A 26,842-nucleotide genomic window follows, 5' to 3' on the forward strand; every position below is an offset into this window, starting at 1 on the left:
AGTCTTAGAATGCTGGTTTTGTTGATGTAAGATGTGAAGTAAATACTCCAGGGCTTATTTCTAAGTCAGAAATTCCAGTTGAATTTTCATGTAATTATCCCACTGTTAACTTGATAGCTGCTTTGTCAAATTCATAATGTTGCAGTTTTGCTTTGTTTTCTGCATCCTGGGCTATATGGTCTGTTTACATTTTTTAAAGTTTTCAGTTTCAGTACTTTCAATTTCTTTCTCACACATCTGCTTCCTTGATTATATCCTCTCTAATGTAATTTATGTTAGCTTCCCAGCATTTTGTAGGATCTAACTATACCAGTATTTAAATCTGAAAAGGGCTCCAGTTTACTTCCTATCACGTGTTGAAAATGTTTGTTCTTTAATAGAGGAATTTATTCTCTACTCATATGATTCTATTTGACCGATAACTACATTTATTATTAATTCCCCAGATCTATAGTCCCTAAACACTATAATGTCTTTTTATCATAAAACAGTTCCTTGCTGTAATAAATGGGACATTATGAAAAATTGTTCCTGAGAAAATATTGTGTAGAGCTGAGTGGAAAATAAATCCTTTATTTGTTTATAGATCTTCTAAACAAATGAATAGATACAAAGATACCAGTGAAGATGGTAATGTGAGTTTTATTGTCTTAAGCCAGGTAATATTTTTATAGATCTACCTAAAAGTGGACCTATAACTATATTTGAATATGCATCTTTGATAGTGGCAACTCATGTCATACAGTTAGGAATTGATGGAGTTAATAAAGCACAGTCATCTAGATGATTCCTTCAGATGATTATTAACCATTATCATCAGGGACTCTTGAAGAACCCAGAGGTCTGGAAAAGGGTAAACGTAGTACCTATCTTTAAAAAGGGAACAATGAGACCCCGGGGTACTGTAGACCAGTTAGCCTAACTTTGTGACCTGGAAAGATACAGAAACAGATTATAAAACAATCCATTTGTAAGCCACTGGAGGATAACAGGGTGATAATCAATAGTCCATATGAATATGTTAAGTTGGACTAGCATGATTTGTTCTTAAGTTCCTTCTTTCACAGGGTTACCGGCCTAGTGGATGCAGGAAGCAGAAGACCTATCTTTTTTTATTAAGGCTTTTGACACAGTCTCACATGATGTTTTCATGAACAAACTAGGGAAATGTGGTCTACGTAAAATTACACTAAGATGGGTACACAACTTGTTGAAAAATCATACCCACAGAGAGTCCTGTAGCACTTTAAAGACTAACAAATTTAATTTCTGCAGGCATAAGCTTTTGTGGACTTTCGTGGGCTGTAACCCATTTCATCAGAAGTGGGTTGCAGCCCACCAAAGCTTATGCCTGCAGAAATTAAATTTGTTAGTCTTTAAAGTGCTACAAGACTCTCGTTGTTTTTGCTGTATACAGACTAATATGGCTACTCCTCTGGAGCATACTCGCAGAGTGATTATCAATGGCTCGCTTTCAAAATGGGAGGACGTAGTTAGTCTGGTGCTTCAGGGGTCTATCCTGGGTCTGTTACCATTCAGTATTTTCATTAATGATTTGGATAATGGCGTGGAGAGTGTGCTTATAAAATTTGTGAATGACACCTCACTGGGAGGGGTTGCAAGCATTTCAGGGGACAGTATTAGAATTCAAAATGACCTTGACAAATTGGAGAATTGGTCTGATATCAGCAAGATGATGTTCAATAAAGGTAACTGTAAAGTACTGCACTCAGTGAGGAAAAAATCAAATGGACAAATACAAAATGGAGAATAACTGGCTAGGATGTAGTACTGCAGAAAATAATCTGAGGGTTATGGTTAACAAATTGAACATGTCAATATTGATGCAGTTGTGAAAAAGGTTAATATCATTCTGGGGTATGTTAACAGGAGTGTTGTGTGTAAGACCCAGAAAGTAATTGTCTTGCTCTGCTTGGCATTGGTGATGCCTCAGCAGGAGTACTGTGTCCTTTTCTGGATGCCACACTCTAGGAAAGCTGTAGAAAAATTGGAGAGAGACCAAAGGAAAACTACTATAAAAGACTGAGAAAACCTGAGCTATGAGGAAATGTTCAAAGGTATATTTTTATCTTGAGAAAAGAAGACTGAGGGTGTACCTGATAAGTCTTCACATTTTCTTAAGGGATGTTACAAAGAGGATGGTGATCAATTCTTCATAGCCACTAATGGTAGAACAGGCAGTAATTGGTTTAATCTGCAGCAAGGGAGATTTAGGTTAGATATGAGGAAAAATTTTCGAACTATAAGGATAGTTAATTCCGGCAACAAGGTACCAAGGGAAGTTGTGGAATTCCTGTCATTGGTGGTTCTTAAGAACCATGGGTTAGATAAACGTGCTTGGAGTGGTCTAGCACTTGCCTTAGTTCTAGCCGATGGGCTAGATGATCTCTCAAAGTCCCTTCTGGCCCTACATTTCTATGATTCTTTGATTTGAAGACTAATCCTGTAGCAATTGAAGTAAATGGGAATTAAGCAACAGTGGTAGCAGGATTCATTGAAGTCTGTGGGAGCTGTGGGTGTCTAGTGCCTCTGGAAATCAAGCCAAGAATTATTCAAAACATTTGTATAGATTTAATATTTTAATGCATTAGCTTTTATATACTATGGAAAATCATCTGTAAGGTAAAAATTAGAAGGGAAAAAAAGTGAGGAAGCAGAAGGAAAAAAGATACCATTAAACTGTTAATTGTAAAAAATGTTCTCAGTATGCCTATATATTCTTTGGAGAAAGACAACGTCAAAGGTCTAGTCCTATGCACCCTAATGTAAATCAAACTGCCATTGAAATCCTGTTCCTCAACTTTCCTTGATTCAGTGAGCATTTGCTATAGTATGTGTTAAGTCTAAGATAGAATTTCATTGATGTATAGAATTATTTTGAAGAGTGTGGAATCTGTTCTGTTAGACCACTTTTAATTAGTGTTGTAAACTTTGCTTGTGCTGTTCAGATAGTAGAGCTCAATATATAAGAGAGTTGGCTGTATTTTAAAGAAACCTTATTGAGGGCACAGTAACAAACCATCCTGATGTGCAGAAAGAATAGCCAATATGGTAGGCGTCCAGCTAAGCTTGACAAAGAAGTCTTTGGTGACCTTAAAAACAAAAAAGAAGCTTACAAGAAGTGGAAGCTTGGTCAGATGACTAGGGAGGATTATAAAAATACTGCTCAAACATGCAGGAATGAAATCAGGAAGGCCAAAGCACAACTGGAGTTGCAGCTAGCAAGGGACGTGAAGGGGAACAAGAAGGGTTTCTATAGGTATGTTACCAACAAGAGGATGATAAGGGAAAGTGTGGGCCCCTTACAGAATGGGGGAGGCAACCTAGTGACAGAGGATGTGGAGAAAGCTGAGGTACTCAATGCCTTTTTTGCCTCTGTCTTCACAGTCAAGGTCAGCTCCTAGACTGCTGCACTGGGTGGCACAGAATGGGAAGGAGGTGAACATCCCGCAGTGCTGAAGGAACAGGTCCAAGACTATTTAGAAAGATTGAACATACACAAGTCCATGGGGCCAGATGCAATGCACCCGAGGGTGCTGAGGGAGTTGACTGATGTGATTTCAGAGCCATTGGCTATTATCTTTGAAAGCTCGTGGCAGTTGGAGGTGGTCCCTGATGACTGGCAAAAACAAATATAGTGCCCATCTTCAAGAAAGGGAAGAAAGAGGATCCAAGGAACTACAGACCGGTCAGCCTCACCTCAATCCCTGGAAAAATCATGGAGCAGGTCCTCAAGGAATCCATTTTAAGGCACTTGGAAGAGAGGAAGGTGATCAGGAACAGTCAACATGGATTCACCAAGGGAAAGTCATGCCTGACCAACCTGATTTCTTTCTATGAAGAGGTGACGGGCTCTGTGGATATGGGGAAAGCGGTGGACATGATATACCTTGACTTTGGCAAAGCTTTTGATACGGTCTCACAGTATTCTTATCAGCAAGTTAAAGAAGTGTGGGTTGGATAAATGGACTATAAAATTGATCGAGAACTGGCTAGAGCATAGGGCTCAACGAGTAGTGATCAATGGCTCCATGTCTAGCTGGCAGCCAGCTGGTCACAAGCGGAGTGCTCCAGGGGTCGGTCCTGGGGCCGGTTTTGTTCAACATCTTCATTAATAATCTGGAGGATGGGGTAGATTGCATCCTCAGCAAGTTTGCAGATGACACTAAACTAGGGGGAGTGGTAGAAACCCTGGAAGGTAGGGATAGGATACAGAAGGATCTAAAAAAACTGGAGGATTGGGCCAAAAGAAGTCTGATGAGGTTCAACAAGGACAAGTGCAGAGTCCTGCATTTAGGACGGAAGAATCCCATGCACAGCTACAGACTGGGGACCGACAAGCTAGGCAGCAGTTCTGCAGAAAAGGAACCGGAGGTAACAGTGGATAAGAGGCTGGATATGAGCCAGCAGTGTGCCCTCGTTGTCAAGAAGGCTAATAGCATATTGGGCTGCATTAGTAGGAGCATTGCCAGCAGATCGCAGGAAGTGATTATTCCCCTCTATTTGGCATTGGTGAGGCCGCATTTGGAGTATTGTGTCCAGTTTTGGGCCTCCCCTTACAAAAAGGATGTGGAGAAGTTGGAGAGAGTCCAGCGGAGGGCAACAAAAATGATTAGGGGGCTGGAGCACAAGACGTATGAGGAAAGGATGAGGAAACTAGGCTTGTTTAGTCTGCAGAAGAGAAGAATGAGGGGGGATTTGATAGCAGCCTTTAACTACCTGAAAAGGTGTTCGAGGGAGGATGGAGCTAGGCTGTTCTCAGTGGTGGCAGATTGCAGAACAAGGAGCAATGGTCTCAAGTTGCAGTGGGGGAGGTCTAAGTTGGACATTAGGAAAAAGTTTTTCACTAGGAGGATGGTGAAGCACTGGAATGGGTTACCTAGGGAGGTGATGGAATCTCCATCTTTAGAGGTTTTTAAGCTGTGGCTTAAACTGGGATTATTTAACTGAGGTAGTCCTGCTTTGAGCAGTGGGTTGGACTAGATGATCTCCTGAGGTCCCTTCCAACTCTATGATTCTATGATATTGTAGAATTATTTGGGACAAAGGGTAGCAAAATCTGCTTTATTCTACGCATAGTCCCTTTTTAACTTTCCAAGGATTTTAAATGAGAACAAGGAGGAGTGAATTAAGCTTTATTTAACATAATCAGAGCAGAGGTTTTGTGTAGAATTATCAATGACCATTGGCAGTGCCAGGAAAAAACTAAGCAAGTAGGTGATGGTTTTCACTGGTTAATTTAGAAAGAGAGTGATTCAGAAACTAGCAGCAGTCATCAACTTATTGAGAGGAAAGCTAGATCTCTTAAAACTTTATTTCATTTCATGACAGTCAGTTTGCTTATTTTTTCTTTCTATACCAGTGTCAGGGATCTTTTAATTTTTAGTTTTTAGCAGTAATTATAAATTTTTCTCATAGAACATTTGCCACTACTTACTGAATGCAACAGTTGTGTGAACTGCAACAATATAAAAAGCTATTAGTTGTGAATTAACGAAATAGCTACATAGTTGTATGCAATTAGACCTGAATTCTGTATAATGTTTACATTACCTGTGCTTTGACTAATCATATCGAGTAGTATATAAGGAAATTATTATACAGCATCATATATAATTTTTCATTCTAACTACGGGTCATGCATTAGTGTGCTGCTCTAAACTCCACAAGCTGCCAATGGTCCCAGAGATCACAGGGGCTCACCAACTATGCACTCCTTTCCCCAGCTGTGAGAACCACACTCGGGACTGGGAGAGGAGTGGCACAGGCGTCACTATTGTGACTCCTCCTTTGGCCGCTCACTCTGGTTTAAGTCTGTTTTGTACTGGAACACTAGCACAAAGCCAATTTAATAAATCAGAGGATCTTGGCCAAATTTTAGTTGAAGCTTCACTTTGAAGGTGACCATGTCAGTGAGACATCTGAATACAGAAATGGGAAATGACTTATTATTTTAAACAAAGTGGCTAGGAATCCTGTATTCAGGCTATAAATAAAATACGGGTTAGTATCTGAGGTGGCTATAGTTGTAGGTAGTATAATTTTTTTTTAAATCTTTTATATTTTTTTCATACCAGGAAATATTTGTTAGGCTGATAGAACATGTTGTGTAAATAATATAGAAAGTGACTTTTATAGCCAGAAATAAATGACATTGGAAATCATGGTGGTTTGGTATTTCTGACTGCCAACAGCAAGTTAGCTCATTAACATGCTCAAGGTTATACTCAAAAGATGTAGAATTTGTAAAATATGTATCTAGCCTTAATACATAAAATGAGGAATGAAGTCAATACAAATGACTTGCACACTAAAAATATGAAGTATGTTTGTTTGTGTCATTCTCTAAACCTCTATATAAAAATTTGTAACTTACTTAACCTCATCTAGAGCTACAGGGACTATGCAGGCTATCTAGAAGGCAGAATGATCCACTTATTGTAAGTGCTACTCCAGTTATATATTTTTAGTGGATACCAGAAAATCTTTCAAAATTGTAATTGTCTAAATTACTCCTGCAAAGTGCAACCATAGCATTGTGAATGAAGTCTTGTACAAATGCCCATATGATTGTGTCGTTTAAGGCCGTATAAGGCATATGACCTCAAATTACAATTATATAGACTTTATTGTTAATGGAAATTGAATCATTTGTCTTGCATGAAGTAGACACATATTAGATTTCTGGTTTACTCACACCCTGTCTCAGTATAGAGGCACTCTGTGCTGTTCAACTAGTGATAGCATTGTTTATAGTTAGTGTCCTACCAAATTCACAGTCCAATTTCGTAAATTTCATGGTCATAGCATTTTAAAAATTTTGAATTTCATGGTGTTGTACCAAAATATGAGTATGTATTTTTAAAAATGGAAAATATAAACATATAAAACTCTTAAGACTGAGCATTTCTCAAACTAGGGGTCCCGACTCAAAAGGGGATAACAAGGCTATTGTATGGGGGGTTGCGGTATTGCCACCCTTACTTCTGTGCTGTTTTCAGAGCTGGGTGGCCAGAGAGCAGCTGCTGCTGGTCGGGTGCCCAGCTCTGAAGGCAGCGCAAAAGTACAGGTGGCAACACATGCAGTGGCAAAATATGAGTTATATAAAAGCTAGAATTGTGCAGGAGAGCCCTCACTCCCATTTTCTGGAATAGCCATGTAGCCCTTTGCCTCTCTCTGTAGCCATGAGGATTCAGGGAAGAGCAACTCCTGGGTGAAGCCAGGCAGAAAGTCAGTAGTCATGAGCAATAGTAGCAGCAGTTTCACCAGGCTTTGAAGCACTGCTGTCATCGTCATGCTATACTTTCTACTGTTTTTACTCTGGACACACTTTCTCCTCTGCTGACTGGCTGGAGCTGCTATCTCTCTCTGCCCCTCTTTGTTTCTTCTCTCACCTGTGGCTTTCCATTTTTCCTTCTTTCCTCCCCACCACTCTTGCCTCCCCCTCTTCACTGTCCTCTCTCCATTCCTGTGTTGTTCCTTTTTGTTAATCCCCCTCCGCAACCACCTTTGGCTACAATAGGTTGAACATCATAAAATGAAAAATAAACAACCACCCAAAATGATATATAAACCAACTAAACAATTATGTCACTAATATGGTTGTGAACCATCACTCTGTTTGTATGTGTATGTTCCTTTCCCCTGGCTTTGTCTGTCATGTCTATTTAGACTGAGAGTTTTTTCTCTTTAAGATAAGGATTGTCATGTACTGCTTTGCACAGTGCCTAGCACAATGGAACCCCAATCTTGGTTAGCTGCTCTAGATGCTATTGTTCCTTCTCTGATTTCTGTTAATCTTTTTTCCAAAATATGCTGAGGTGAACACAATATATGTTCTTGAATGTATATTCTATTCTCTTCTACTTACATAAATTTTCTCTTCTGTTAAGTAGTGATTCATTGTTTCCTTCATGATCATCCATTTCTGAAGGATTTAGTAGACAAAATGTTCCTATCTTATGCAGTCTGGCATAAAGCAGTAAGATTAATGTGATTTATGTATGGTTTTGATACGTGCAGAGGACATATTGCCATTTTGGGTTTGGTGAGGATATGTCGTACTTGGCTTTGTGTTTAAGGTACAAGGGGCAATTGGGAGGGCTGCGTTTTCTTCTTTGCTCTGCCACACTTGCTGGTAGGATCTTAATCTCTGTTTCTTGTTTCCTCTTCTGTAACATGTTAACTAGCTAACTCATGGGGAAGTAAAGTCTAATTTCATTAATGTTTGTAATGCTGTTTGAGAGCCTCAGATGGAAACTACGATTAGAAATGCAAGTTACTATTTTGTACCCAGAGTGAAATAATTTGTACAACCTCTTCCTGCCACCACCCAATGTTTTTTATACTGAATTGTCAGCAACCTGTTCTGAACATTCTGCAATTGTTTAGCATTTGTGACAGTGTGCTTAGCATTATACAAGATACTGAAGACATGACTCTGCTCCAAGGAGCTTATAGTTTCTTAGCAGACAGCACACAAACCTGCTGAGACAATCAGTGTAAGGTACTACATGTGAGGAACTTGGGTGTATTTTTGTAATGGTTCGGTGCTTGTTTGTGTGTTTGGGCATGTGCACACTAGTGCCCATTTGTTTCCAAAAAACCCGAGGTCCTCAGACATTTAAAACCTTAATCTGTGTGTGTGTGTGTGTGTGTGTGTGTGTGTGTGTTTTAATTGATGTAGTATTTCGCTGTCAGAAATAAGTTTTGAATTTGTATTAATTTTTCCATGACTTCCTTACATATTTACAGATACTTATATTTAGTTTCAGGTGCAGTATTCCGTGTCCCACACACTTGTTTCGCTGGGAAGGTGCAACATGTTAAGAAAGTCTCTAATATCTCTGCTGTTTTCTGAAGTAAATCAATTTGCTGAAGAGTTGCAGAAAGTCCACCAGGTACTGTTTTGTTGAAAATGTTATATTGTCATGAAGCAAAGTAAACCATTATGCTTATTTAAATGGTACAACTTTTTTTAATACTGGAGCTCTCTTTCAATCTCTTACTTTAAAATAACAAAAAGACCTACACTATTCGTTGTCTTTCAGATTTAAATGTATGTCTTCTGCCAAGTTTCCAGATATTTTTGAAAATACAGATTTTCATTCCACAAAAATAGTATGTGATTTTTTTTTAAGTGAATGATCAACGAATTGAAATAATTTCCAAACTAGGATCAGGTCTCAAAATATCTTAAGAAATGCAAATACACACACAACGGACCTCTTCTGATCTGTTTGACCCCTTTTTTGGTCTGGTTATGCTGTAGTCCTAGCAGTGTAGTTTCTGTGGTTGTTCCTTTCTTAGTGATTCAAGAAGTTCAGACATTTGTTTTTAGATCTATCAGATATCTTTGATACTATTGAGCACAAGATATTACGTGTTTACTGACCCTCACTGGAGCTGACTGGGTTGTTCTTGGGTGGCTTTCTTTCTGGGAGATCCCAAAGGGCAATTTGTTTATCTATGGCTGTGGTTCTTGTATATTGTCCCACAGATTCCATCTTTTTACCCTTTCTGTGAAATTTATGCATGGGGCTCATAGGGGGTTACTGAGGAAGAATGACTTGAGGAGCCTTCAGAATGTTATCACTGAATTTTCTCTCTCTTTTCTGTCCCTGCTGGTGCAGTGGAGCAGTTCTATCATAGGCTAACAGAAATGATAGCCATGGACTGTGAGGAAATTTGCCTAGCTGTAGAGCAAGCAGTTAATACGAGACTGAGGTGATGCTGAGATTATGTTTACTGGATTTGGGAAGCAACTGAAAGAGATGGTAAAAATTTTATCTGCATCCCTGAATGTTGGGGTATTGAGATTTGCAACCTGGGAAGCTTGTTGGATACCCAGGTAGCTATGGTTATCAGATGTGCTTACCATGATCTGGTACTGACAGGAAGGCTATATTATTTCCTTTAAAAGATGGCTTTTGCCTTAGTTATTTATCTATATAAACATTTATACCTGGCAAATTGCCCTTATTTCTCTCCTTGTTACAAGATTAGATTATTGTAATGAATGAGGTATGGAGAGCAGAATGGAATGGAGGTTGTGGCTTGGGCAGTGCTCATTATTTAGGAGATTATTTTAAGATTTCTTGTGTTGTTTATATTTTGAAATAGAATGATTGTATATTTGGGATAAGCATAATTTTTCAAATCCAAACCAAGTGTTTAAGAAATTACCTCCAGGGGAAAATATATATTCCACTAGTATCTGATGAACAAATTTTATGAGATTAGCAGGGAAATCCAGTAGATCCCAAGGCATTCTTTTAATTGCATGCAGAAAAACAGACCCTCCACTGTACTCCTAGCAATTCCTAAAATCTTCTTAGAGTATGGCTCCCTCATACACTGCTCTGGAATGTTCTACAGACAAAACACACATAACAAGAACAACATAGTTGAAGAAAAAGGAAAATCCCAGATATTGACAAGAATGGAAATGATTTATTAAAGTCACGAAGATAAATATTCTAATTGAGTTCCACATAATTTATTTCTATTATAAAAGTATAATCACCTCCCCCTCCAATATTAAATATTCCAAAAAGCAACCTTAATTGTGGATTTTTCTCTTATGCTCAGTTTGAGTGATGCTTTTGTTGAACTACTTGTGTAGTAATTATGATATGATATGAAACGTAAGTTATGGCTACTCAAAAGAAGGTATGTAATTACTAGCATGAGTTTACAAAGAAATAGTGTTTCCAGACTAAACTCCTGAAATTCTTCATAAGAATCAGCAAAAATTGAATGAAAGTAAAAAGGGATGGGATTTACTTGCATTATAGTAAGGCACTGGTGACATACTGCCCTTCTTGATAGTATCTAAGAAACTAAAAAAAAATCTGCCCATTTCATTTAAAAGAGAGGAATATTTTAATTTAAAAAATTCTAAAATTTAAAAATTAAATAACATTCAGATATCCTGGCATGATTAAATCACACCTGTGTAAATTTCACAAGATTCGGCACCCATAATTTCAGCACATTGCTGTTGCCAGTGGAGACAAAGCACATACCAAGTGTGTTGCCTCGTCCATTATGCTCTATATTGATGTAAGGACTGTTGGGTTATTGGGAAGACTGTGCTGAGCTGAAGAGTTATGATAGTTCCTTTTCATTTTGCCATACAGAAATTGTTTATAATGTGTTGCTATTTTGTGTTGTATGTAAGACTTATTTGGAAAAAATCTTATATTTGATTCGACATGAGAGTTTATAAATTGTGAATCTTGCAGATGAGAAACCTAGGGCTATCTTAATATGCCATGGTTTTTAACCTTAAATTATACCCTTTAATTGTGTAACATGGGGATGCATTTTCCAATGGCAAGTACAGTTAATGGTGGTCCGTAAAGCCATGATGTGGTTTGAGAATATTGCACTACTGACTTAATTTGTAAATATAGAAGAGTTGATACTTCAATCCATAAACAATTTTCTGTTTGGCCAGTATACTAAATTAGATGAGATAATTCCTCTGCTTGTCTTGTTAAACAGGAATTCTAAATGAAAAATGACATCAGCCTTTTTCTTTGATCTTGTCACATTGAACTAACATTTCATTTATTTGCTTAGATATGAAATTTGTTTTCAAAAACGAATTTATTAATTTGTGTAGTTTAATTTTTCTGTATAATTGCTGATTCTGAAAATTGATTACAAAAATAGCTTCAAATGCTCACAATTAGCAATGTTTCAATAAAATGTCACTATGTTCACCTACAAATACAACTATGCATTTTTTCCTACATGCAATAAAATAATTGGGAAAATACAAACATAAGTAACATAACAACAAAAGTATCATAGTTCAGAAAAGGATTAAAATAGTTAATATAAATCCTGCATGCTATTCCGCACAAAGTAAAAATATAAAATAATTTCAAAATGTACAGCATTCATGATAAAAAGCTTCCTCTATCAACATTTAAATTAAAGTTTGCAGAAGGATGATACTCTGTACCAAATGTCACTAACTGACAAATGACTGGATCCTGCTTCATTTGTCAAAACTGTCGACTTCAGAGGACATTTTGCTTACTTGCAGGATCAGGCTCCATTAGGCATTTCAGATATCCTGTGTAAACGGAACAAAACAGGAAGTGTGAATCTTAGTTATGATCCATCTAGTTTTATAAAGTGTGACAGGTTTTGAATTGAGAATTCCAAAAGATCTAAAAAGTATGGAGCTGTGTCATTAGGTCTAGACCTATGTCTCTACAGCTCAGATCTTTTCAAGGCTGTATGTAAAACTTGAATTTTACAGACTAAAAAAATAGATTCTGTATAGGAGAATGGATCAAATCAAATGAAACAAGAAAGTAGAAGTATTGTTATACTGATCTTTTAGAAACCCCCTGAATAGTTAAATCCTATGTCTTAGAGAGTCAAACATGATGTAAGCTACTGAAAAAGCTGTTTTGGCTCTTGTTGTTTAATTATTGCTAATATGTAGTTAGCTTAGTAACAGTTTTGCACAGTATATAAATTGCATAATTTGTTTTTCCAAATAGACGTAGTTGCTGTCCATTTCTTCTCATGTAAAATATTTATTTTAGGCATTTTTAGTGACATTTTGAAATAGTCATTTTCATGTTAAATTCTTTTGTACACACACAATTCTGAAAATGATCAGTTCAGCGTTACTTTGGAAGACTGCCAAAAATATACAATGAATAACATTACATGTAAGCACATAGTTCTTTGTCAGTAAGGGCCTGATTCTGCAAATCTTCTGTAGGGAAAGCTATCATAGACTTAAGTCAAGGTTAAGTGTATAAAAGCATTGTACAATGTCTTAACCTATGGAAAGCTACATATTAAATTCCTATTACATATCTCATTGATTTCTGTGGGAAAGACAGAATTATAATATACCTTTAAGTTCCACTCAGAGTGACTCATTTGTTAACTTACACCCCTGCAATTATTTAAGCACCTGTTAAGTCTATCTTTAGAAAGCTCGGAAGCACATCTCTCTCATTAACAGAAGTTGGTCCAATAACAGATATTACCTCCCCCACCTTATCTCGCTCATATTCAGCAAAGCACATAAGCACGTACTTTGTTGAGTACAGATGGACTGCTGAATCAGGACCAGGGCAAACAGAAAGGATAAAAGTGTTGCAGAGATTCATGTTTCAGATCAGTGGCTCTGAACCTTTCCAGACTACTGTACCCTTTTCAGGAATCTGATTTATCTTGCGTACTCCCAAGTTTACACCCGTTTAAAAAGTACTTGCTTACAAAATCCGACATAAAAATACAAAAGTGTCACAAGAGTCTACTTTCTCATTTTACCATATAAGTATAAAATAAATCAATTGGAATATAAATATTATATTTACATTTCAGTCTATAGTATATAAAGCAGTATAAGCAAGTCATTGTCTGTAAGAAATTTTAGTTTGTACTGACTTCACCAGTGCTTTTTATGTAGCCTGTTGTAAAACTAGGTAAATATCTAGGTGAGTTGTTGTACCCCCAGGGGAAGACCTCTGCATACCCCTAGTTGAGAACCACTGTTCTAAATCACATGCAGAAGTTGTTGCATCAAATACATTCTATCAGACTGAGAGCTCGTTTGGAACAACAATCTGTGCAGGAACAAGGAAAATTTGGAAAAAGAATAAGCAGCATGTGTTCAGTGGAACATAGAGCATTTCATATTCTTCTGCTTGCTCTTCAACACAATCTAATAGGCCGTCTTGTCAGAGTAATATCACACAGACGACAATAATTTCTGACTGAAATAAAACAAGGAGATGAATTATTTCAATGGGCAGGGAATCACACTTTGAGATCTGTGCATATCTGACAGATACTAAATGTGAGGGTAGACTGGTGGTGGTGTAGCTGGTCCCAGGATATTAGAGAGAGAAGGTGGATGAGGTAATATTTTTTATTGGACCAACTTCTGTTGGTGAGAGAGATGTGCTTTTGAGCTTACATGGAGTTTGTAAACTGGAAAGTGCGTCTCTCTCATCAACTGAAGTTGGTCCAGTAAAAGATATTACTTCACCATCTTGTCTCTCTAAAGTGGGCAGGCTCAGCTGGCAATCAAACATGGAGTTTGCCTAAGGTGTGTGTATGTGGATAACAGGAATGTTTAGAGCTCTGAAAATTGTATTTAACTTCAGAATTTGTGGGGGGACATTCTGTAGTATTCAATGAATATTCCTGTTCAAGTGCGAAACCCAACACCTGCTTTACTCCAATATGTCTGATGTGAAAAGATTTTAAAAGGTGAAAAGGTAAAATACAAAACATTGTAATACTTTATCTGTCCAAGAAGTCTTTATTTGTAGATATATCAGTTTTTCCACCATTTTGCCTTGCAAATATGTCCAATTTCCTTAGTCAGGGGATTATGTATGTTGTAACAACATTCTTGCATGTGGTATGAAAGTGATAGAGGGATTCATGTTCTTTTTATTCATCACCAATGAAGGCAGAACAAAAGTTAAAGGATTAGGTTGCAGCAGTGATTGACAAGATCAATTGGGTCAGCAGATATTGCAGAAAAAATATATATAAAAATAGGCATTTTTTAAAAATCCTGATAAATTTTGCAGAATACAATTGTTGGAGATAGCGTTTGACTAGATGTCCATTTAATAAGATTTTCAAATAAGTAATCCTGTTGTAGTGCAGAGGAGATGGCTGGGATTTCCTTGTTAGCAGTGGTTTTCAACCTTTTTCTTTGTCACAGACATAAATGTGAAGTAGTGTTTTTTGAAATACAGTATTTTTGTTAAAATGTTAATAGAACACATGAAGGCAATTCTTCCTTCAAATCCTGACTCAAAATCCATTTCTTTATAACCTTTACATTTTTCCTGTTAGCCTTTCTACAATCTCAAACAATCACCAACACTTCCATCTCAGCCTATAAAACCCAACCAATCAAAAACAAAAGGAATTAATATAATGTATGATGAATTGTGAAAACAAACTAACATACATCTATTTTGTGCAGATTTCTCTTCTTTCCCCTTTTCTGATGTCATGTTTTCCTTTATGTTTGTAAACATTGATTTTAGCACATTTCACATTGTGTAAATGCCTCAGGCAGTGAGAGTGTCTTTATTTTCTCTGTATAGCACCATATACACCAGTGGTGCTGGATATGAACATTAAACAATAACATGTCTGTAAAAATGGTATTGTAGCTAAATTTGGAATGAGTTTTACTGTATGTGACCCTTGGTGCAATTTATAGTGAGGGAACTAGAAGCAAAGTAGGATAATCTGTGGACCTTTGTTTAAGTTGACTGTTTTGGCTCTGAAGGGGTTCATGCAATCAAAGTTTCATGTTGAGTTTGAGTTTCAACCAAAACATAAATTCTTCTGTTCAGGATCCAAGAAGCAGGAGGCCAAAATCAAACTAACAACAAAAAAGTGTCCCTCTAACAGGGTAGCTGGCCCCTTAAATGAAATTGGGCCCAGCTCTCCTGTTCCAGTCCAGATGAGGCCTAGTTTGATATAATGAGGAGGGTTGGGCTGCCTGGGGAGTTACAAAATGGAAGAGAGTCCAAAGATCAGAGAGAGTTCAGAACCCAGAGTGCAGAGATATCAGAAGAAGAGCAGAATGGGGTTAAGAGGTTCAGAGAGGAGATGCCCCTGCAGGAGGAGTTCCCTAGTGAGCAGTGGCGGTGGATCAAGCTGCTGAAAGCAGAACGTGGGAAGGCAGTCGGGGGGGGGGGGGGGGTCACCTATACATTTCTCCAGGCCAGAAAGCCATGCCGGAGGAGGCTGAAGGCTGGGAAATGATTGGAGCAGGGAGCCCACTGATGTCTCTGGGCAAGAACTGCAGATATACCTCAGAAGGAAATGGAGGAGGAGCACCCTAGCTGGAGGGGCTGCGGTGAGGCATGGTGAGAGATGCTGGAGCTGTACCTGGAGTATTGATGGACTGTTGGGCCTTGAAAGACTGAATATACTGTTTGGGCTGTGCTGAGGAATTCTGGATTGTGGTTGAGGAGCTTTTATAATAAATTAATGTGGGCCATTCATATGTAGAGAGCTTGCATTGAGTTACTGGGGATTCTGGAAGATGAGGGAAATTGAGGCAGGAGCACCTGTTGTGCCACAGCCTGTTACAGGAGAGCACCTCAGGCAGGGCTGCCTTTTCAAATATATCCTAGTAAGGAGGACAGGATGAAAGATGATAAAATATAGGTAGGATCTGATGAAAAACAGTCAAATGAAAACGAGTCGCATTCAGTTACATCACATAATGGCAGACAGCTAAAAAGTGACAATTTTCTTAAGTGCTTATATAAAAATGCTAGAAGTCTACTATGATAGGTGAACTGGAGTGTCTCGTATTAAATGAGGATATTGATGTAATAGGCATCATAGAAATATGGTGGAATGAGGATAAGCAATGGGACACAGTAATACCAGGGTACAAAATATATCAGGAGGACAGAATAGATCGTACTGGTGCGGGAGTGAAACTATAATGTGAAAGACAGCATAGAGTCAAATGAAGTAAAAATCTTAAACCAAGCTGAACCATAGAATCTTTATGGATAGTAATTCCATGCTTGAATAATAAGAATATAGCAGTAGGGATATACTACCAACCACCTGACCAGGATGGTGATATTAACTGTGAGATTAAATTTTCTCAGGCCAGAAAACCTGAAATAGTAACTCAGGTAGATGAGAGAGGCTATAAAATTTTTAAAAACTCAGTTGAAATCCCCTTTTATTATTATCCCCATATTGACTGGATATATGTCACCTCAGGACGGGATGCAGAAATAAAGTTCCTTGACACCTTAAATGACTGCTTCTTGGAGCAGCTAGTCCTGGAACCCAGAAGAGGAGAGGCCATTCTTGATTTAGTCCTCCGTGGAGCACAGGATCTGGTCCAAGAGGTGAATACAGCTGAACTGCTTGGTAATAGTGACCATAACATAATACAATTTAACATCCCTGTGGGGGGGAACACCAAAGCAGCCCACTACAGTAGCATTTGATTTCTGAAAGGGGAACAACACAAAAATGAGAGAGTTAGTTAAACAGAAATTAAAAGGTACAGTGCCAAAAGTGAAATCCCTGCAAGCTTCATGGAAACTTTTTAAAGACACCATAAGAGCAGGGCCGTTTTAAGACCTTCGTAAGCTCTAGGCACACTTGCCTTCGTAGGCCCCCGGACTGAAATAACTAATTTGATTTTAAGCTATTAATAAATAGTTTTTTAAAATAAAAATAAAAAATTATATATAGAAAACTTTTTCGTAGGCCCTGAAAGTTTCGTAGAACCTAGGCACTGTGTCTATTGTGCATAATAGATAATACAGCCCTGCATAAGAGAGGCTCAATTTAAATGTATTCCCCAAATTAAAAAACATAGTAAGAGGACCAAAAAAGTGCCACTGTGGCTAAACAACAAAGTAAAAGAAGTAATTAGAGGCAAAAAGTCATCCTTTAAAAAGTGGAAGTTAAATCCTTTTGAGGAAAATAGAAAGGAGCATAAACTCTGGCAAGTGACGTGTAAAAATATAATTAGGAAGGCCAAAAAAGAATTTGGAGAACAGTTAGCCAAAGACTCTAAAATCTTTTTTGCTATTACTACTTTAGCACCTCAGAAGCAGGAAGCTGGCTAAACAGCCAGTGGGGCCACTGGATGATCAAGGTATTAAAGGAGCACTCCAGGAGGATAAGGCCATTGCGGAGAAACTAAATGCATTGTTTGCGTTGGTCTTCATGCTGAGGATCTGAGGGAGATTCCCAAACGTAAGCCTTTCTTTTGAGGTGACAGATCTGTGGAACTGTCCCAGATTGAGGTGTCATTAGAGGAGGTTTTGGAACAGATTGATAAATTAAACAAAAATAAATCACCAGGACCAGATGGTATCCACCCAAGAGTTCTAAAGGAACTCAAATGTGAAATTGCAGAACTACTAACTGTGATATGTAACCTATCATTTAAATCAGCTTCTGTATCAGATATCTATAGGATATCTAATGTGACAACAATTTTTTAAAAAGGCTCCAGAGGCGATCCTGGCAATTACAGGCCGGTAAGCCTAAATGCAAGGCAAATTGGTTGAAACTATTGTAAAGAACAGAATTATCAGACACATAGATGAACACAGTTTGTTGAAGGAAGAGTTTTTTGTACAGGGAAATAATGCCTCATTGGAAGTATATGGACAAAAGTGATGCAGTGAATGTAGTGTACTTAGATTTTCAGAAAGCCTTTGATAAGGTCCCTCACCAAAGGCTTTTAAGTGAAGTAAGCTGTCATGGGATACGAGGGAAGGTCCTCTCCTGGATCAGTAACTGGTTAAAAGATAGGAAACAAAGGGTAGGAATAAATAGTCAGTTTTCTGAATGGAGAAAGGTAAATAGTGTTGTCCCCCAGGGGTCTGTACTGGGACCAGTACTGTTCAACAAACTAATAAAAGATCTGGAAAAGGGGATAAACAGTGAGATGGCAAAATTTTCAGATGTTACAAAACTACTCAAGATAAGTCCAAAGCAGACTGCGAAGGATTACAAAGGGATCATGCACATTGGAAAACATAATGCCAACTATACATATAAAATGATGGGGTCTAAATTAGCTGTTATCACTCAAGAAAGAGATCTTGGTGTCATTGTGAATAGTTCTCTGAAAACATCCACTCAATTTGCAGCGGCAGTCAAAAAAAGCTAACAATGTTGGGAATCATTACAAAAGGGATAGCTAATAAGATAGAAAATATCATATTGCCTCTTTATAAATCCATGGTATGCCCATATCTTGAATACTGCATGCAGATCTGGTCACTCCATCTCAAAAAGATACAGTGGAATTGGAAAAGGTACAGAAAAGGGCAAGAAAAATTATTAGGGTTATGGAACAGCTTCCATATGAGGAGAGATTAATAAGACTGGAATTTTTCAGATTGGAAAAGGGTGGATATGACAGAGGTTTATAAAATCATGACTGATGTAGAGAAAGTAAATAAGGGAGTGTTATTTATTCCTCAGAACACAAGAACTAGGGTCATCAAATGAAATTAATAGGCAGCAGGTTTAAAATAAACAAACACAACACATACAACACAGTCAACCTGTGGAAATCTGCCAGAGGATGTTGTGAAGGCCAAGACTTATAACGGTTCAGAAAAGAACTAGATAAGTTTATGGAGGATAGGTCAATCAATGGCTATTAACCAGGATGGGCAGGGATGCAAAATGGTGGTCTGAAGTGTCCCTTACCTCTCTTTGCCAGAAGCTGGAAAAGGGTGACAGGATGGTTGATGATTACCTGTTCTGTTCATTCCCTCTGAAGCACCTGGCATTGGCCACTGTTAGAAGACAGGATACTGGGCTAGATGGAGCATGGTCTGACCTGGTATGGCCGTTCTTATGTTCTTAGTGGAGAATGCAGGCACTTCGATTAGACCTTGGCCGCAGAGGCACAGTGCAACTGAAATTTCAAGGGATGTAAGGCAGGGTATACCAGCATACAAGGGAAATCGAGGCAAGGCCTGCTTGCATGGCCACTCTGAGGCCACAAGAGAGCATGCTGGATATGAGCATCCTATCACAATCCCCTTTAGGAAAACCTCCAAACAGACCTCAACCATCAGAGATCCTAATTCTCATTTTTCTGGGTGTCAGGAAGGTTCTCTTTCTTTTAGATGTCTGATTGGAGAAGGAGCATCTTAACCAAATTCATAAGGCCTTTATGACATACCCTTCAGTCACAGCAACCAAACTTACAGTCAGAAAACCGATTCAAAGGTGCAGGGTAGGCTAGTGTCCTGTGTCCTGGAACCCCTTAGCAACCAGCATGGCTTTTGTTCCCTTCTCTTTCTTGCTCAGCTTCCTTTTCCTGGTTAGATATAACCCCCAGCCTCAGGTTTATCTCCTTGATTGTGCTCAGGCTGTTTTGTTTGGAGGCTTCAGACTGTACTTAAAGGGATAGTATACCCCACTATGCCTTCCCATCACCCACAGGAAGGGTAGGGTTCTTATCTGAAACTCTGCCCCTCTTTAATCAAAACTTGATACAGGTCACAAGTGCCATAAACCTTCCAGACAGGGGATTTAGTTTTGCTGCTGATGTCTTCTGCAATTACAGATTAGATTTCATGGTATATACAAAACAATGTGGCATGCCAGACAAATAGGGAGGTGATAAATGGAGCATACAACCACTCAGTTCACCCTGACACTATCATAGAATCTAGTAAGGAAAGAGAAATATAAGTATTCTTAAGTAGCTGAGACGTAACATTGCTTTAGCTATACTTAAGTTTAGGGCAAAATTGAAGATGACACATAATCAGAGAACTCAGGTGCTTTTGAGAAAAGGAGAAGCAGAGGCATCAATTTCATGAAGAGAGAAGGGATCTCTTTATTACTGTTGACTGGAGAATTATTAGCTGGAAGAGTTTAATGTTGGTGAGTCATCTCATTCACTAGAAAATAAGTGATGGAGGGGGAGGAAAGCCATCTCTGTAAAAATCAATGTACTGTATGTTAACAGATAAATGTGTTTGTGTTATTGAAAACCTTTGTGCCTATATTTTATATATGATTTGAAAAACCTGGAAAAATTCTGGCTAGAAGACAAGCCATACCATGATTATAAATTACTATAAATAATTTTAATTCTCACAACAGGGAAAAGGAATGAGATTAACATCTAGGTGGATGCTGCTTTCTGGCTTTATTTTCATACTATTCATGTTAATTATTTCCTTTTTTTCTGACTACTGCTTGCTCAGTAATTCTTCTATGTGAGGGATAGCTGAATGAAAATAGGACAGAATTCTATCTCCTATACATTGATCTTTGCATAGTATATATTGTACATCCACCAGACTAGGTGATCATTCACGTGTTGCTTACTATGTCTTATGGATAGCTATACTATCCCTTTTAACTTGCTTTGTTCACTGGATATTCCTGCTTATTTACAAAAAGAAATGTAATAGAGAAAAATAAGCACTGCTTCCTTCATGATGGATATCACTGTAATTTAAGGAATATCCTGTGTAAGTTATGAAAATATTCATTTATTGGAAAGATAATTTTTTCCTATTAGCATAGTATTTAAGCAGCGAAACAACATGGAAACCATACCGTTACTGGTAGGGTTAGTTTTTGAAACCCTTACTTGTATTGAGTAGCGTTCAAGGAGTCAGTGCAAGTAAGGGAATCACAAAGGGAAATATTGAACATTTGTGGTAGTTAAAATATTTAAAAACCAACAGATAGAGGGTTTTTTAAAATATAGGTATCTCTAGATTTGTTTAATGTTACGTGTGGAATAAAAAATTGGGAAAAATTTGATATTTGGTTATTTTAACTTTATTTTTGAAAGCTTGCTAAAAATCTTTGTTGTTGTTTATTTTAAGACAGCCCTCACTGAAGTATTTTACAGAAATCAATAGCAGTGCACAGTCCCTACCTCAAAGACGTTGTAATTGAAATGTACATATGAGACATGAGAGCAAATAGTATGCAGGGGCTGAGGTGAGGAAAGACAATGAGTGCATCACATAGTTTTATTAGAAGGGTTTATCTTAGTTTTTATAGCCAAACGAATCTGTGGTTACAAATGCTTACACAACATATTTACAATATGAGGTTGTACGATTTTAAACAGGGTATTTGTTACTCTTTTGATTTTTTAAAAATGTATTTCATTAATATAGTGAACAAACTATTTAAATGTTTCCACTTCTATGAGAAAAGGTTGCAGATTTTAATACATGTAATAAAATATGTATCTCTAACATTAATTATGATTGTTTTGCATGTCTAATTATTAAATTGCCTATAAATAACAATTTTGTTAAGTATGCTACAATACAAAATATAAAACTGGAAAGATGGTGGATTGCCAGTCAGATCATAATTTCATTTTTCATTTTAAAAGCTTTTTGTTGCTTTTACGGTATATGATTTCTTATTCTCTCTCTCTCTCACACACTCACGCTTCTCTAAACATGTGGAAAAATACTGCATATAATAAATAGTGCTTGTACCTGCTAAATGTCCCACAGTGCGGACATGATTCCTGCTAAAATTCTGCTGAAGAGAGAACTTCTAAACACACTGCATTATGTTTATACACTTATAGAATTTATGTATAACCATCACTACTTAGAACCTCACCAGGGTGTTATGAGGAGTAAATGATGATTGTGCAGTGTTTGGAACAATGTGAATCGTATTAACTAAAGCTTGATATTAAACATAAACTAGTGCAAAATGTGATAACTAAGCACCGTAAAGGTATTACCACCATCACAGGGCAGAGTGAGCTGTATACACAATATGACACAATACACAGTATGACACACACACTTATTTATTTACAACCACACTGTGTGCTTACATTACTCTTCTGAAAATGCTGCTATTTATGTGCTTTAAATGTGCACTCAGAAGTGCACTGTTGACTTGAAATACAGTTAGTACAAAAATAAAGAAATAAAATAGAGTTAAACTAGTTTCAGGGAGTACCTTTACATCTGAATTCCTACCAGATGTTCCAGTCACATATTCCTGTCATTTATAATGGGGTTTCTCTCCCTGATGCAGTATAGAAAATCTAGACAAATAGAAGAAATTGACCACATATAGAGCACTGTCAAAGGCACAAAGTAAACAAACTGGAGAAAAATAAAGAATAATATTTGTCTCTAATTTCTTTCATGTATAGTAACCTTAGATGCTACTGTATAAAATGGTATATAAATTATACTCAGCCAGTTTTTCTTTTAAAGATAATTATGTCCCTGGTTCTTGGTTAAAGTGAAGTCTTTGAAAATTTAACTTCTATATTTTGTAATTGCTGGCATCGGCTATCCCTTGAACTAAGCTGGTCAAAAATCCTATTATATCTCTAAAAATCTTGGTTTGAAACAAGATTCATTTGGCTCAGAACCTTCTTCAAAATTAATTCCCTTAATGAAGTTACTTTTAGTTTATCTGGGTTTTCAGAGTAGGGTTTTTAGCTCAACTTCCAATTGTAAAGAATTCTTTCTGATTATCAGTTCCTTTATTTATTTACAATTTTGAATTGTATATGTCTCCAGTAATTTATCTCAAAGTAACACAAGGAGATTAATTGCAGAACATTAGATAAAGCTATTTTAGATTTCCTAAAGCGACTTCCAAAATTAACGGGAAATAAACCCATAGCAAATCTATATAGATCATTAAAATCTGAGCCGAGGGAGAGTTTAAGCTCATACTGTTTTATAATATTCTAAGAAGTCTTTTGTCTTTAGTTCATCCTTCACAATTAACCTTCAAAGTCGTGTCAGGCCAAAAAATCTATTTTTATTCAATTTGGGAGAATGAAATCCAAGATGTATATTTGCAATATAATTTGCTTTATGTACAAATAAAACGTGTAACAAAAATAAATTCTCCCTGTGTTTATGAAGTACCTCTGTGTATGTGCTTGCATTAGCAGCTTTCCTTTATATTATAGTACATTCAAGTGTGCAGAGAAGACAAGGGAGAACAATACACTGAAGAGAGTATAATGGATGATGTTTGGTTATGTTTTGGCTTTAGCATCCTATACTAATTCAGGGATTATTCCTCCAAGCAAAAGAAAAATGGGTATCATTTAAGACAAGCGGATTCTTTAGTGCCAGAATCCTCAGTTCTATTTCCTCCTTTAGCTGGGGACCAGATTGATCAATTTGCCTGGTGCAAGGATAGTACTTAATTCAGTTTACAATTACTATTTCATCTGTAAGTCTTACTTTCTTCTGCAGCCAGTACTTGCTGCTATCAGTTAAATGATTTTGAAGAAGTCATGTGGGTAAAATGCACACAGAATAGGGAAGTAGAATTCACACACCCCATTCATAAGCAGCTCCTGTAGTCACTAACCCATCCAGGTCAACTGCAACATTTTGGAGCCAACAAAAAATTCTCCACTGCAACATATGGTGAGGCCCCAACTTGTGTGGACATGTCATCCAAGTCCACATTACACAGCTCAATCATAGGGGGGCTTTAAGTGATATCGAGTGGCTTGAACAGATTTGAGTGAATTTCACCCGTACTGAAAAGACATCAGTCTTTTAATTTGTTTTGAGATTTACTTTTCTGATCGCTGTGTGTGTGTGACATTAAGCACTGAAACAGTGCTATTAATTTCACACTTTTCATTGATCTAGCAATGCAGCAAAACGCTCAGTGGGAAGTATTATATATACCAGCAGTGGGGCAATCATGTACTGGATTTACAGACGTAAATGCAACTACTGCCAGGCTTAATTTTCAAGACCAATATTGCTTGTAATTTGCAGCTTTCTCTACTTTTACTCCAACTTTTCAGATTTATGTACATTTTTTAACAAATTGGCCTCAGAATTCTCATTTTAGGGTAAATTCACACGAGTATCACCAGCAGACACGATTCCTTTCTGTTCTTCACTGATTTGCCCTTATGTTCTTCCAAGTACCAGGAAGCACTTTGGGAGCAGGTCAGACTCCTTCCACAGGACAAGATTCTCCTTGTCAGCAAGATTGAAGTCGCCCTTTAGAACATGTTTAACTCAGCATTTGGATTTTCTTAGGAACAGTTACATACTTGATTTCAGTTCTGAGTAACAGCTTTCAGCTAAAGAGAGGTCCAAAAGTAACTGTGTATGGTAGAGACTTTTTCATATTGTAGGTAAAGAGTGGTTCCAAATGTGTAAATCAAAAGGAAATGATTAAAGACTCTCACTCCCTGGGGATACTGTACAGTTGGGAAGTGATGACACGCAAGATTTTTTTTTCTAACCTTGCAATACAACAGTTATGGCAAAAACCACATGTGTATGTTACACTGGTACTGGGAGAACTGTCAGTTATTCTTATAGAAGGAGACCTCAGATCTAAAGTGACTTTGAGCTTCTGGAATGGAATTTACCATAAGGAAATCTCCCAAAAATCATCCATGCATATTGTTCTTTATTCTTTCTGGAGAAAGTTATAGTTAAAGTGCAGTATGGGATGAGCCACAGGAGATCCTCTATACATCTCAAACATTAAGAAGTTGAAATGAACTTAGATGTCCCTGGAACTTCTAATATTTTTTTTCTTTCAGGTGCTCTATCTGGGGGGGTCAAGAAATGTAAATGTCTCATAAATAGTATGAGTTATCTGAGTCACTTGATATGAGACAACACTTTCATCATATACCTATGCATTTAACTTGCAAAGTTGATTGGAGAAAGTTCTGGCCTCAGAAATGTTTTGAAAAAGCAGTAAATCCAAACCTCTCTCACTTTGCAACAGTGCAGAATGGAGGTGCCTGGTCTGAAGCCAACTTGAGCAGCAGCAGTCCACTTCCAGATTGTGAATGCTCCTGCTAGAAAATTGTTCTTTCAGCAGTGACTGTCTCTGAAATTATTCCTGTAGGACATGCAAAAGAATATCCCACTGCAAAGTTAAACCTTTGAAATACATAAAGAAAGCACAAGTAGTAGAAATATGCAGTTAGGTATTGCACAGTGGTGATGTTTTTCAGTTGCTACACAAGAGCTATGGGAAAGCTTGAAAGCTAGAGAAACTCTTGCTTTCTTGCTCCTTCCAAAGAACTAGCGCCATTCACCAAGTTTTCTATCAGAATTCCTTGACACATGATTCTGTGTGGTATTTCCATAAGCACTTTTAACAAAGTCTGGATAGTGTATTGAATTTGTTTCAGATAAATGCTTTATGGTCGAGAGGCTAATTGTGTGCTGACTGCTAAAAATAGAACAAGGTCACAGGTATACTGTGTATGAAGGATGCTTCTCCCACTTCATTCACCTAGCTGCTAAGGAAAGAGAAATGGCTCTGGGGTTGTGAAATTCAGCTAGACTGTCACCTAACTATCTTGTTAAGGTTGTCCAACTTTTCTCATTATAAGACCCTATTTTCAGGTGTTTATAACATTGCTAAATTTTAACCATTTTGACTGAAGTTTTCCATGCCAGGTGACTTTCTCGGACTTCTTTTTTTAGGGGGAGAGGGGATAATAAAGGTGATTTTCAAATGTTGAGCATTCACAGCTGCAGCTGAAGTCCATGGGAGCTGCACTTTGAACATATAAAGTTCTATATAATGTTAAGTACTCTGAAAATCAGATCTTAGGCATCTCAAATTGGGCACTCAAAATTAGTGAACATTTTTGTCCTTAATCTCTCTGTAGTTCAGGTCCCCATCTGTAAAATGGGTGTAACACCCACTCACTTTACAGGGATGTTGTGAGGATAAATTAATTAATGTTTGTGAAGCTCTTAGATACTGTAGTAATGAGTGTCATAGAAAAGGCAATGTGGAAATTAAGAATTCTTTATTCAGATCATAGTTTGACTGGCATGCAGTACATAAGACATTATTTAACAACATAGATAAATGAGAATATTGAATAGCTGTTCATCAGTTGAGCGCCATTTATCTTGTGTACTGAATGAGGCAGGGGTTCTATGGAAAAAAATCATATGTGATCATTTAATTAAGACTGTATTATACTACACACACACACACACAAAGTAGGCTGAATTAAGGCAAAAGACTCATTTGCCTTTAGATCTTGCTATTCACGATTAAAACCAGGTAGTTACCAGTATATAGAGAACCTGTATTAAAGCGAGAGAATTAATTTGAAATATTGGAGATAATGGTCTGACTAGTGCGTCTACAAGAAATAGAGAGTTATGTAGTTAACTTGACAGCATTCCACTAAGAAAATGATCATTCTTTGACCACTTTTCAGGATAAATCCTGTTAGGCTACATCTACAGTAGGAAAGTGGCGTATTTTAACAGTGGGATAACTATCACGTGATAGA

The 26,842-nt window shown here is 37.4% G+C and overlaps 1 protein-coding gene across 1 annotated transcript in view; it reads left to right on the plus strand.

The window, feature by feature from the left end:
• Positions 1–26,842, plus strand: part of MEI4 (meiotic double-stranded break formation protein 4) — a 143,256-nt gene that overhangs the window by 70,595 nt on the left and 45,819 nt on the right. Inside the window, exon 4 of the mRNA XM_067532636.1 lies at positions 8,790–8,921. Coding sequence (XP_067388737.1) covers positions 8,790–8,921 — 132 coding nt within the window. The remainder of the gene's footprint in view (positions 1–8,789; positions 8,922–26,842) is intronic.

The sequence above is a fragment of the Emydura macquarii genome, unplaced genomic scaffold, assembly GCF_026122565.2.
Source record: "Emydura macquarii macquarii isolate MOO-44397 ecotype Brisbane River unplaced genomic scaffold, CSIRO-AGI_Emac_v2 contig_3295, whole genome shotgun sequence".
NCBI classification, from domain to species: Eukaryota; Metazoa; Chordata; order Testudines; family Chelidae; genus Emydura; species Emydura macquarii.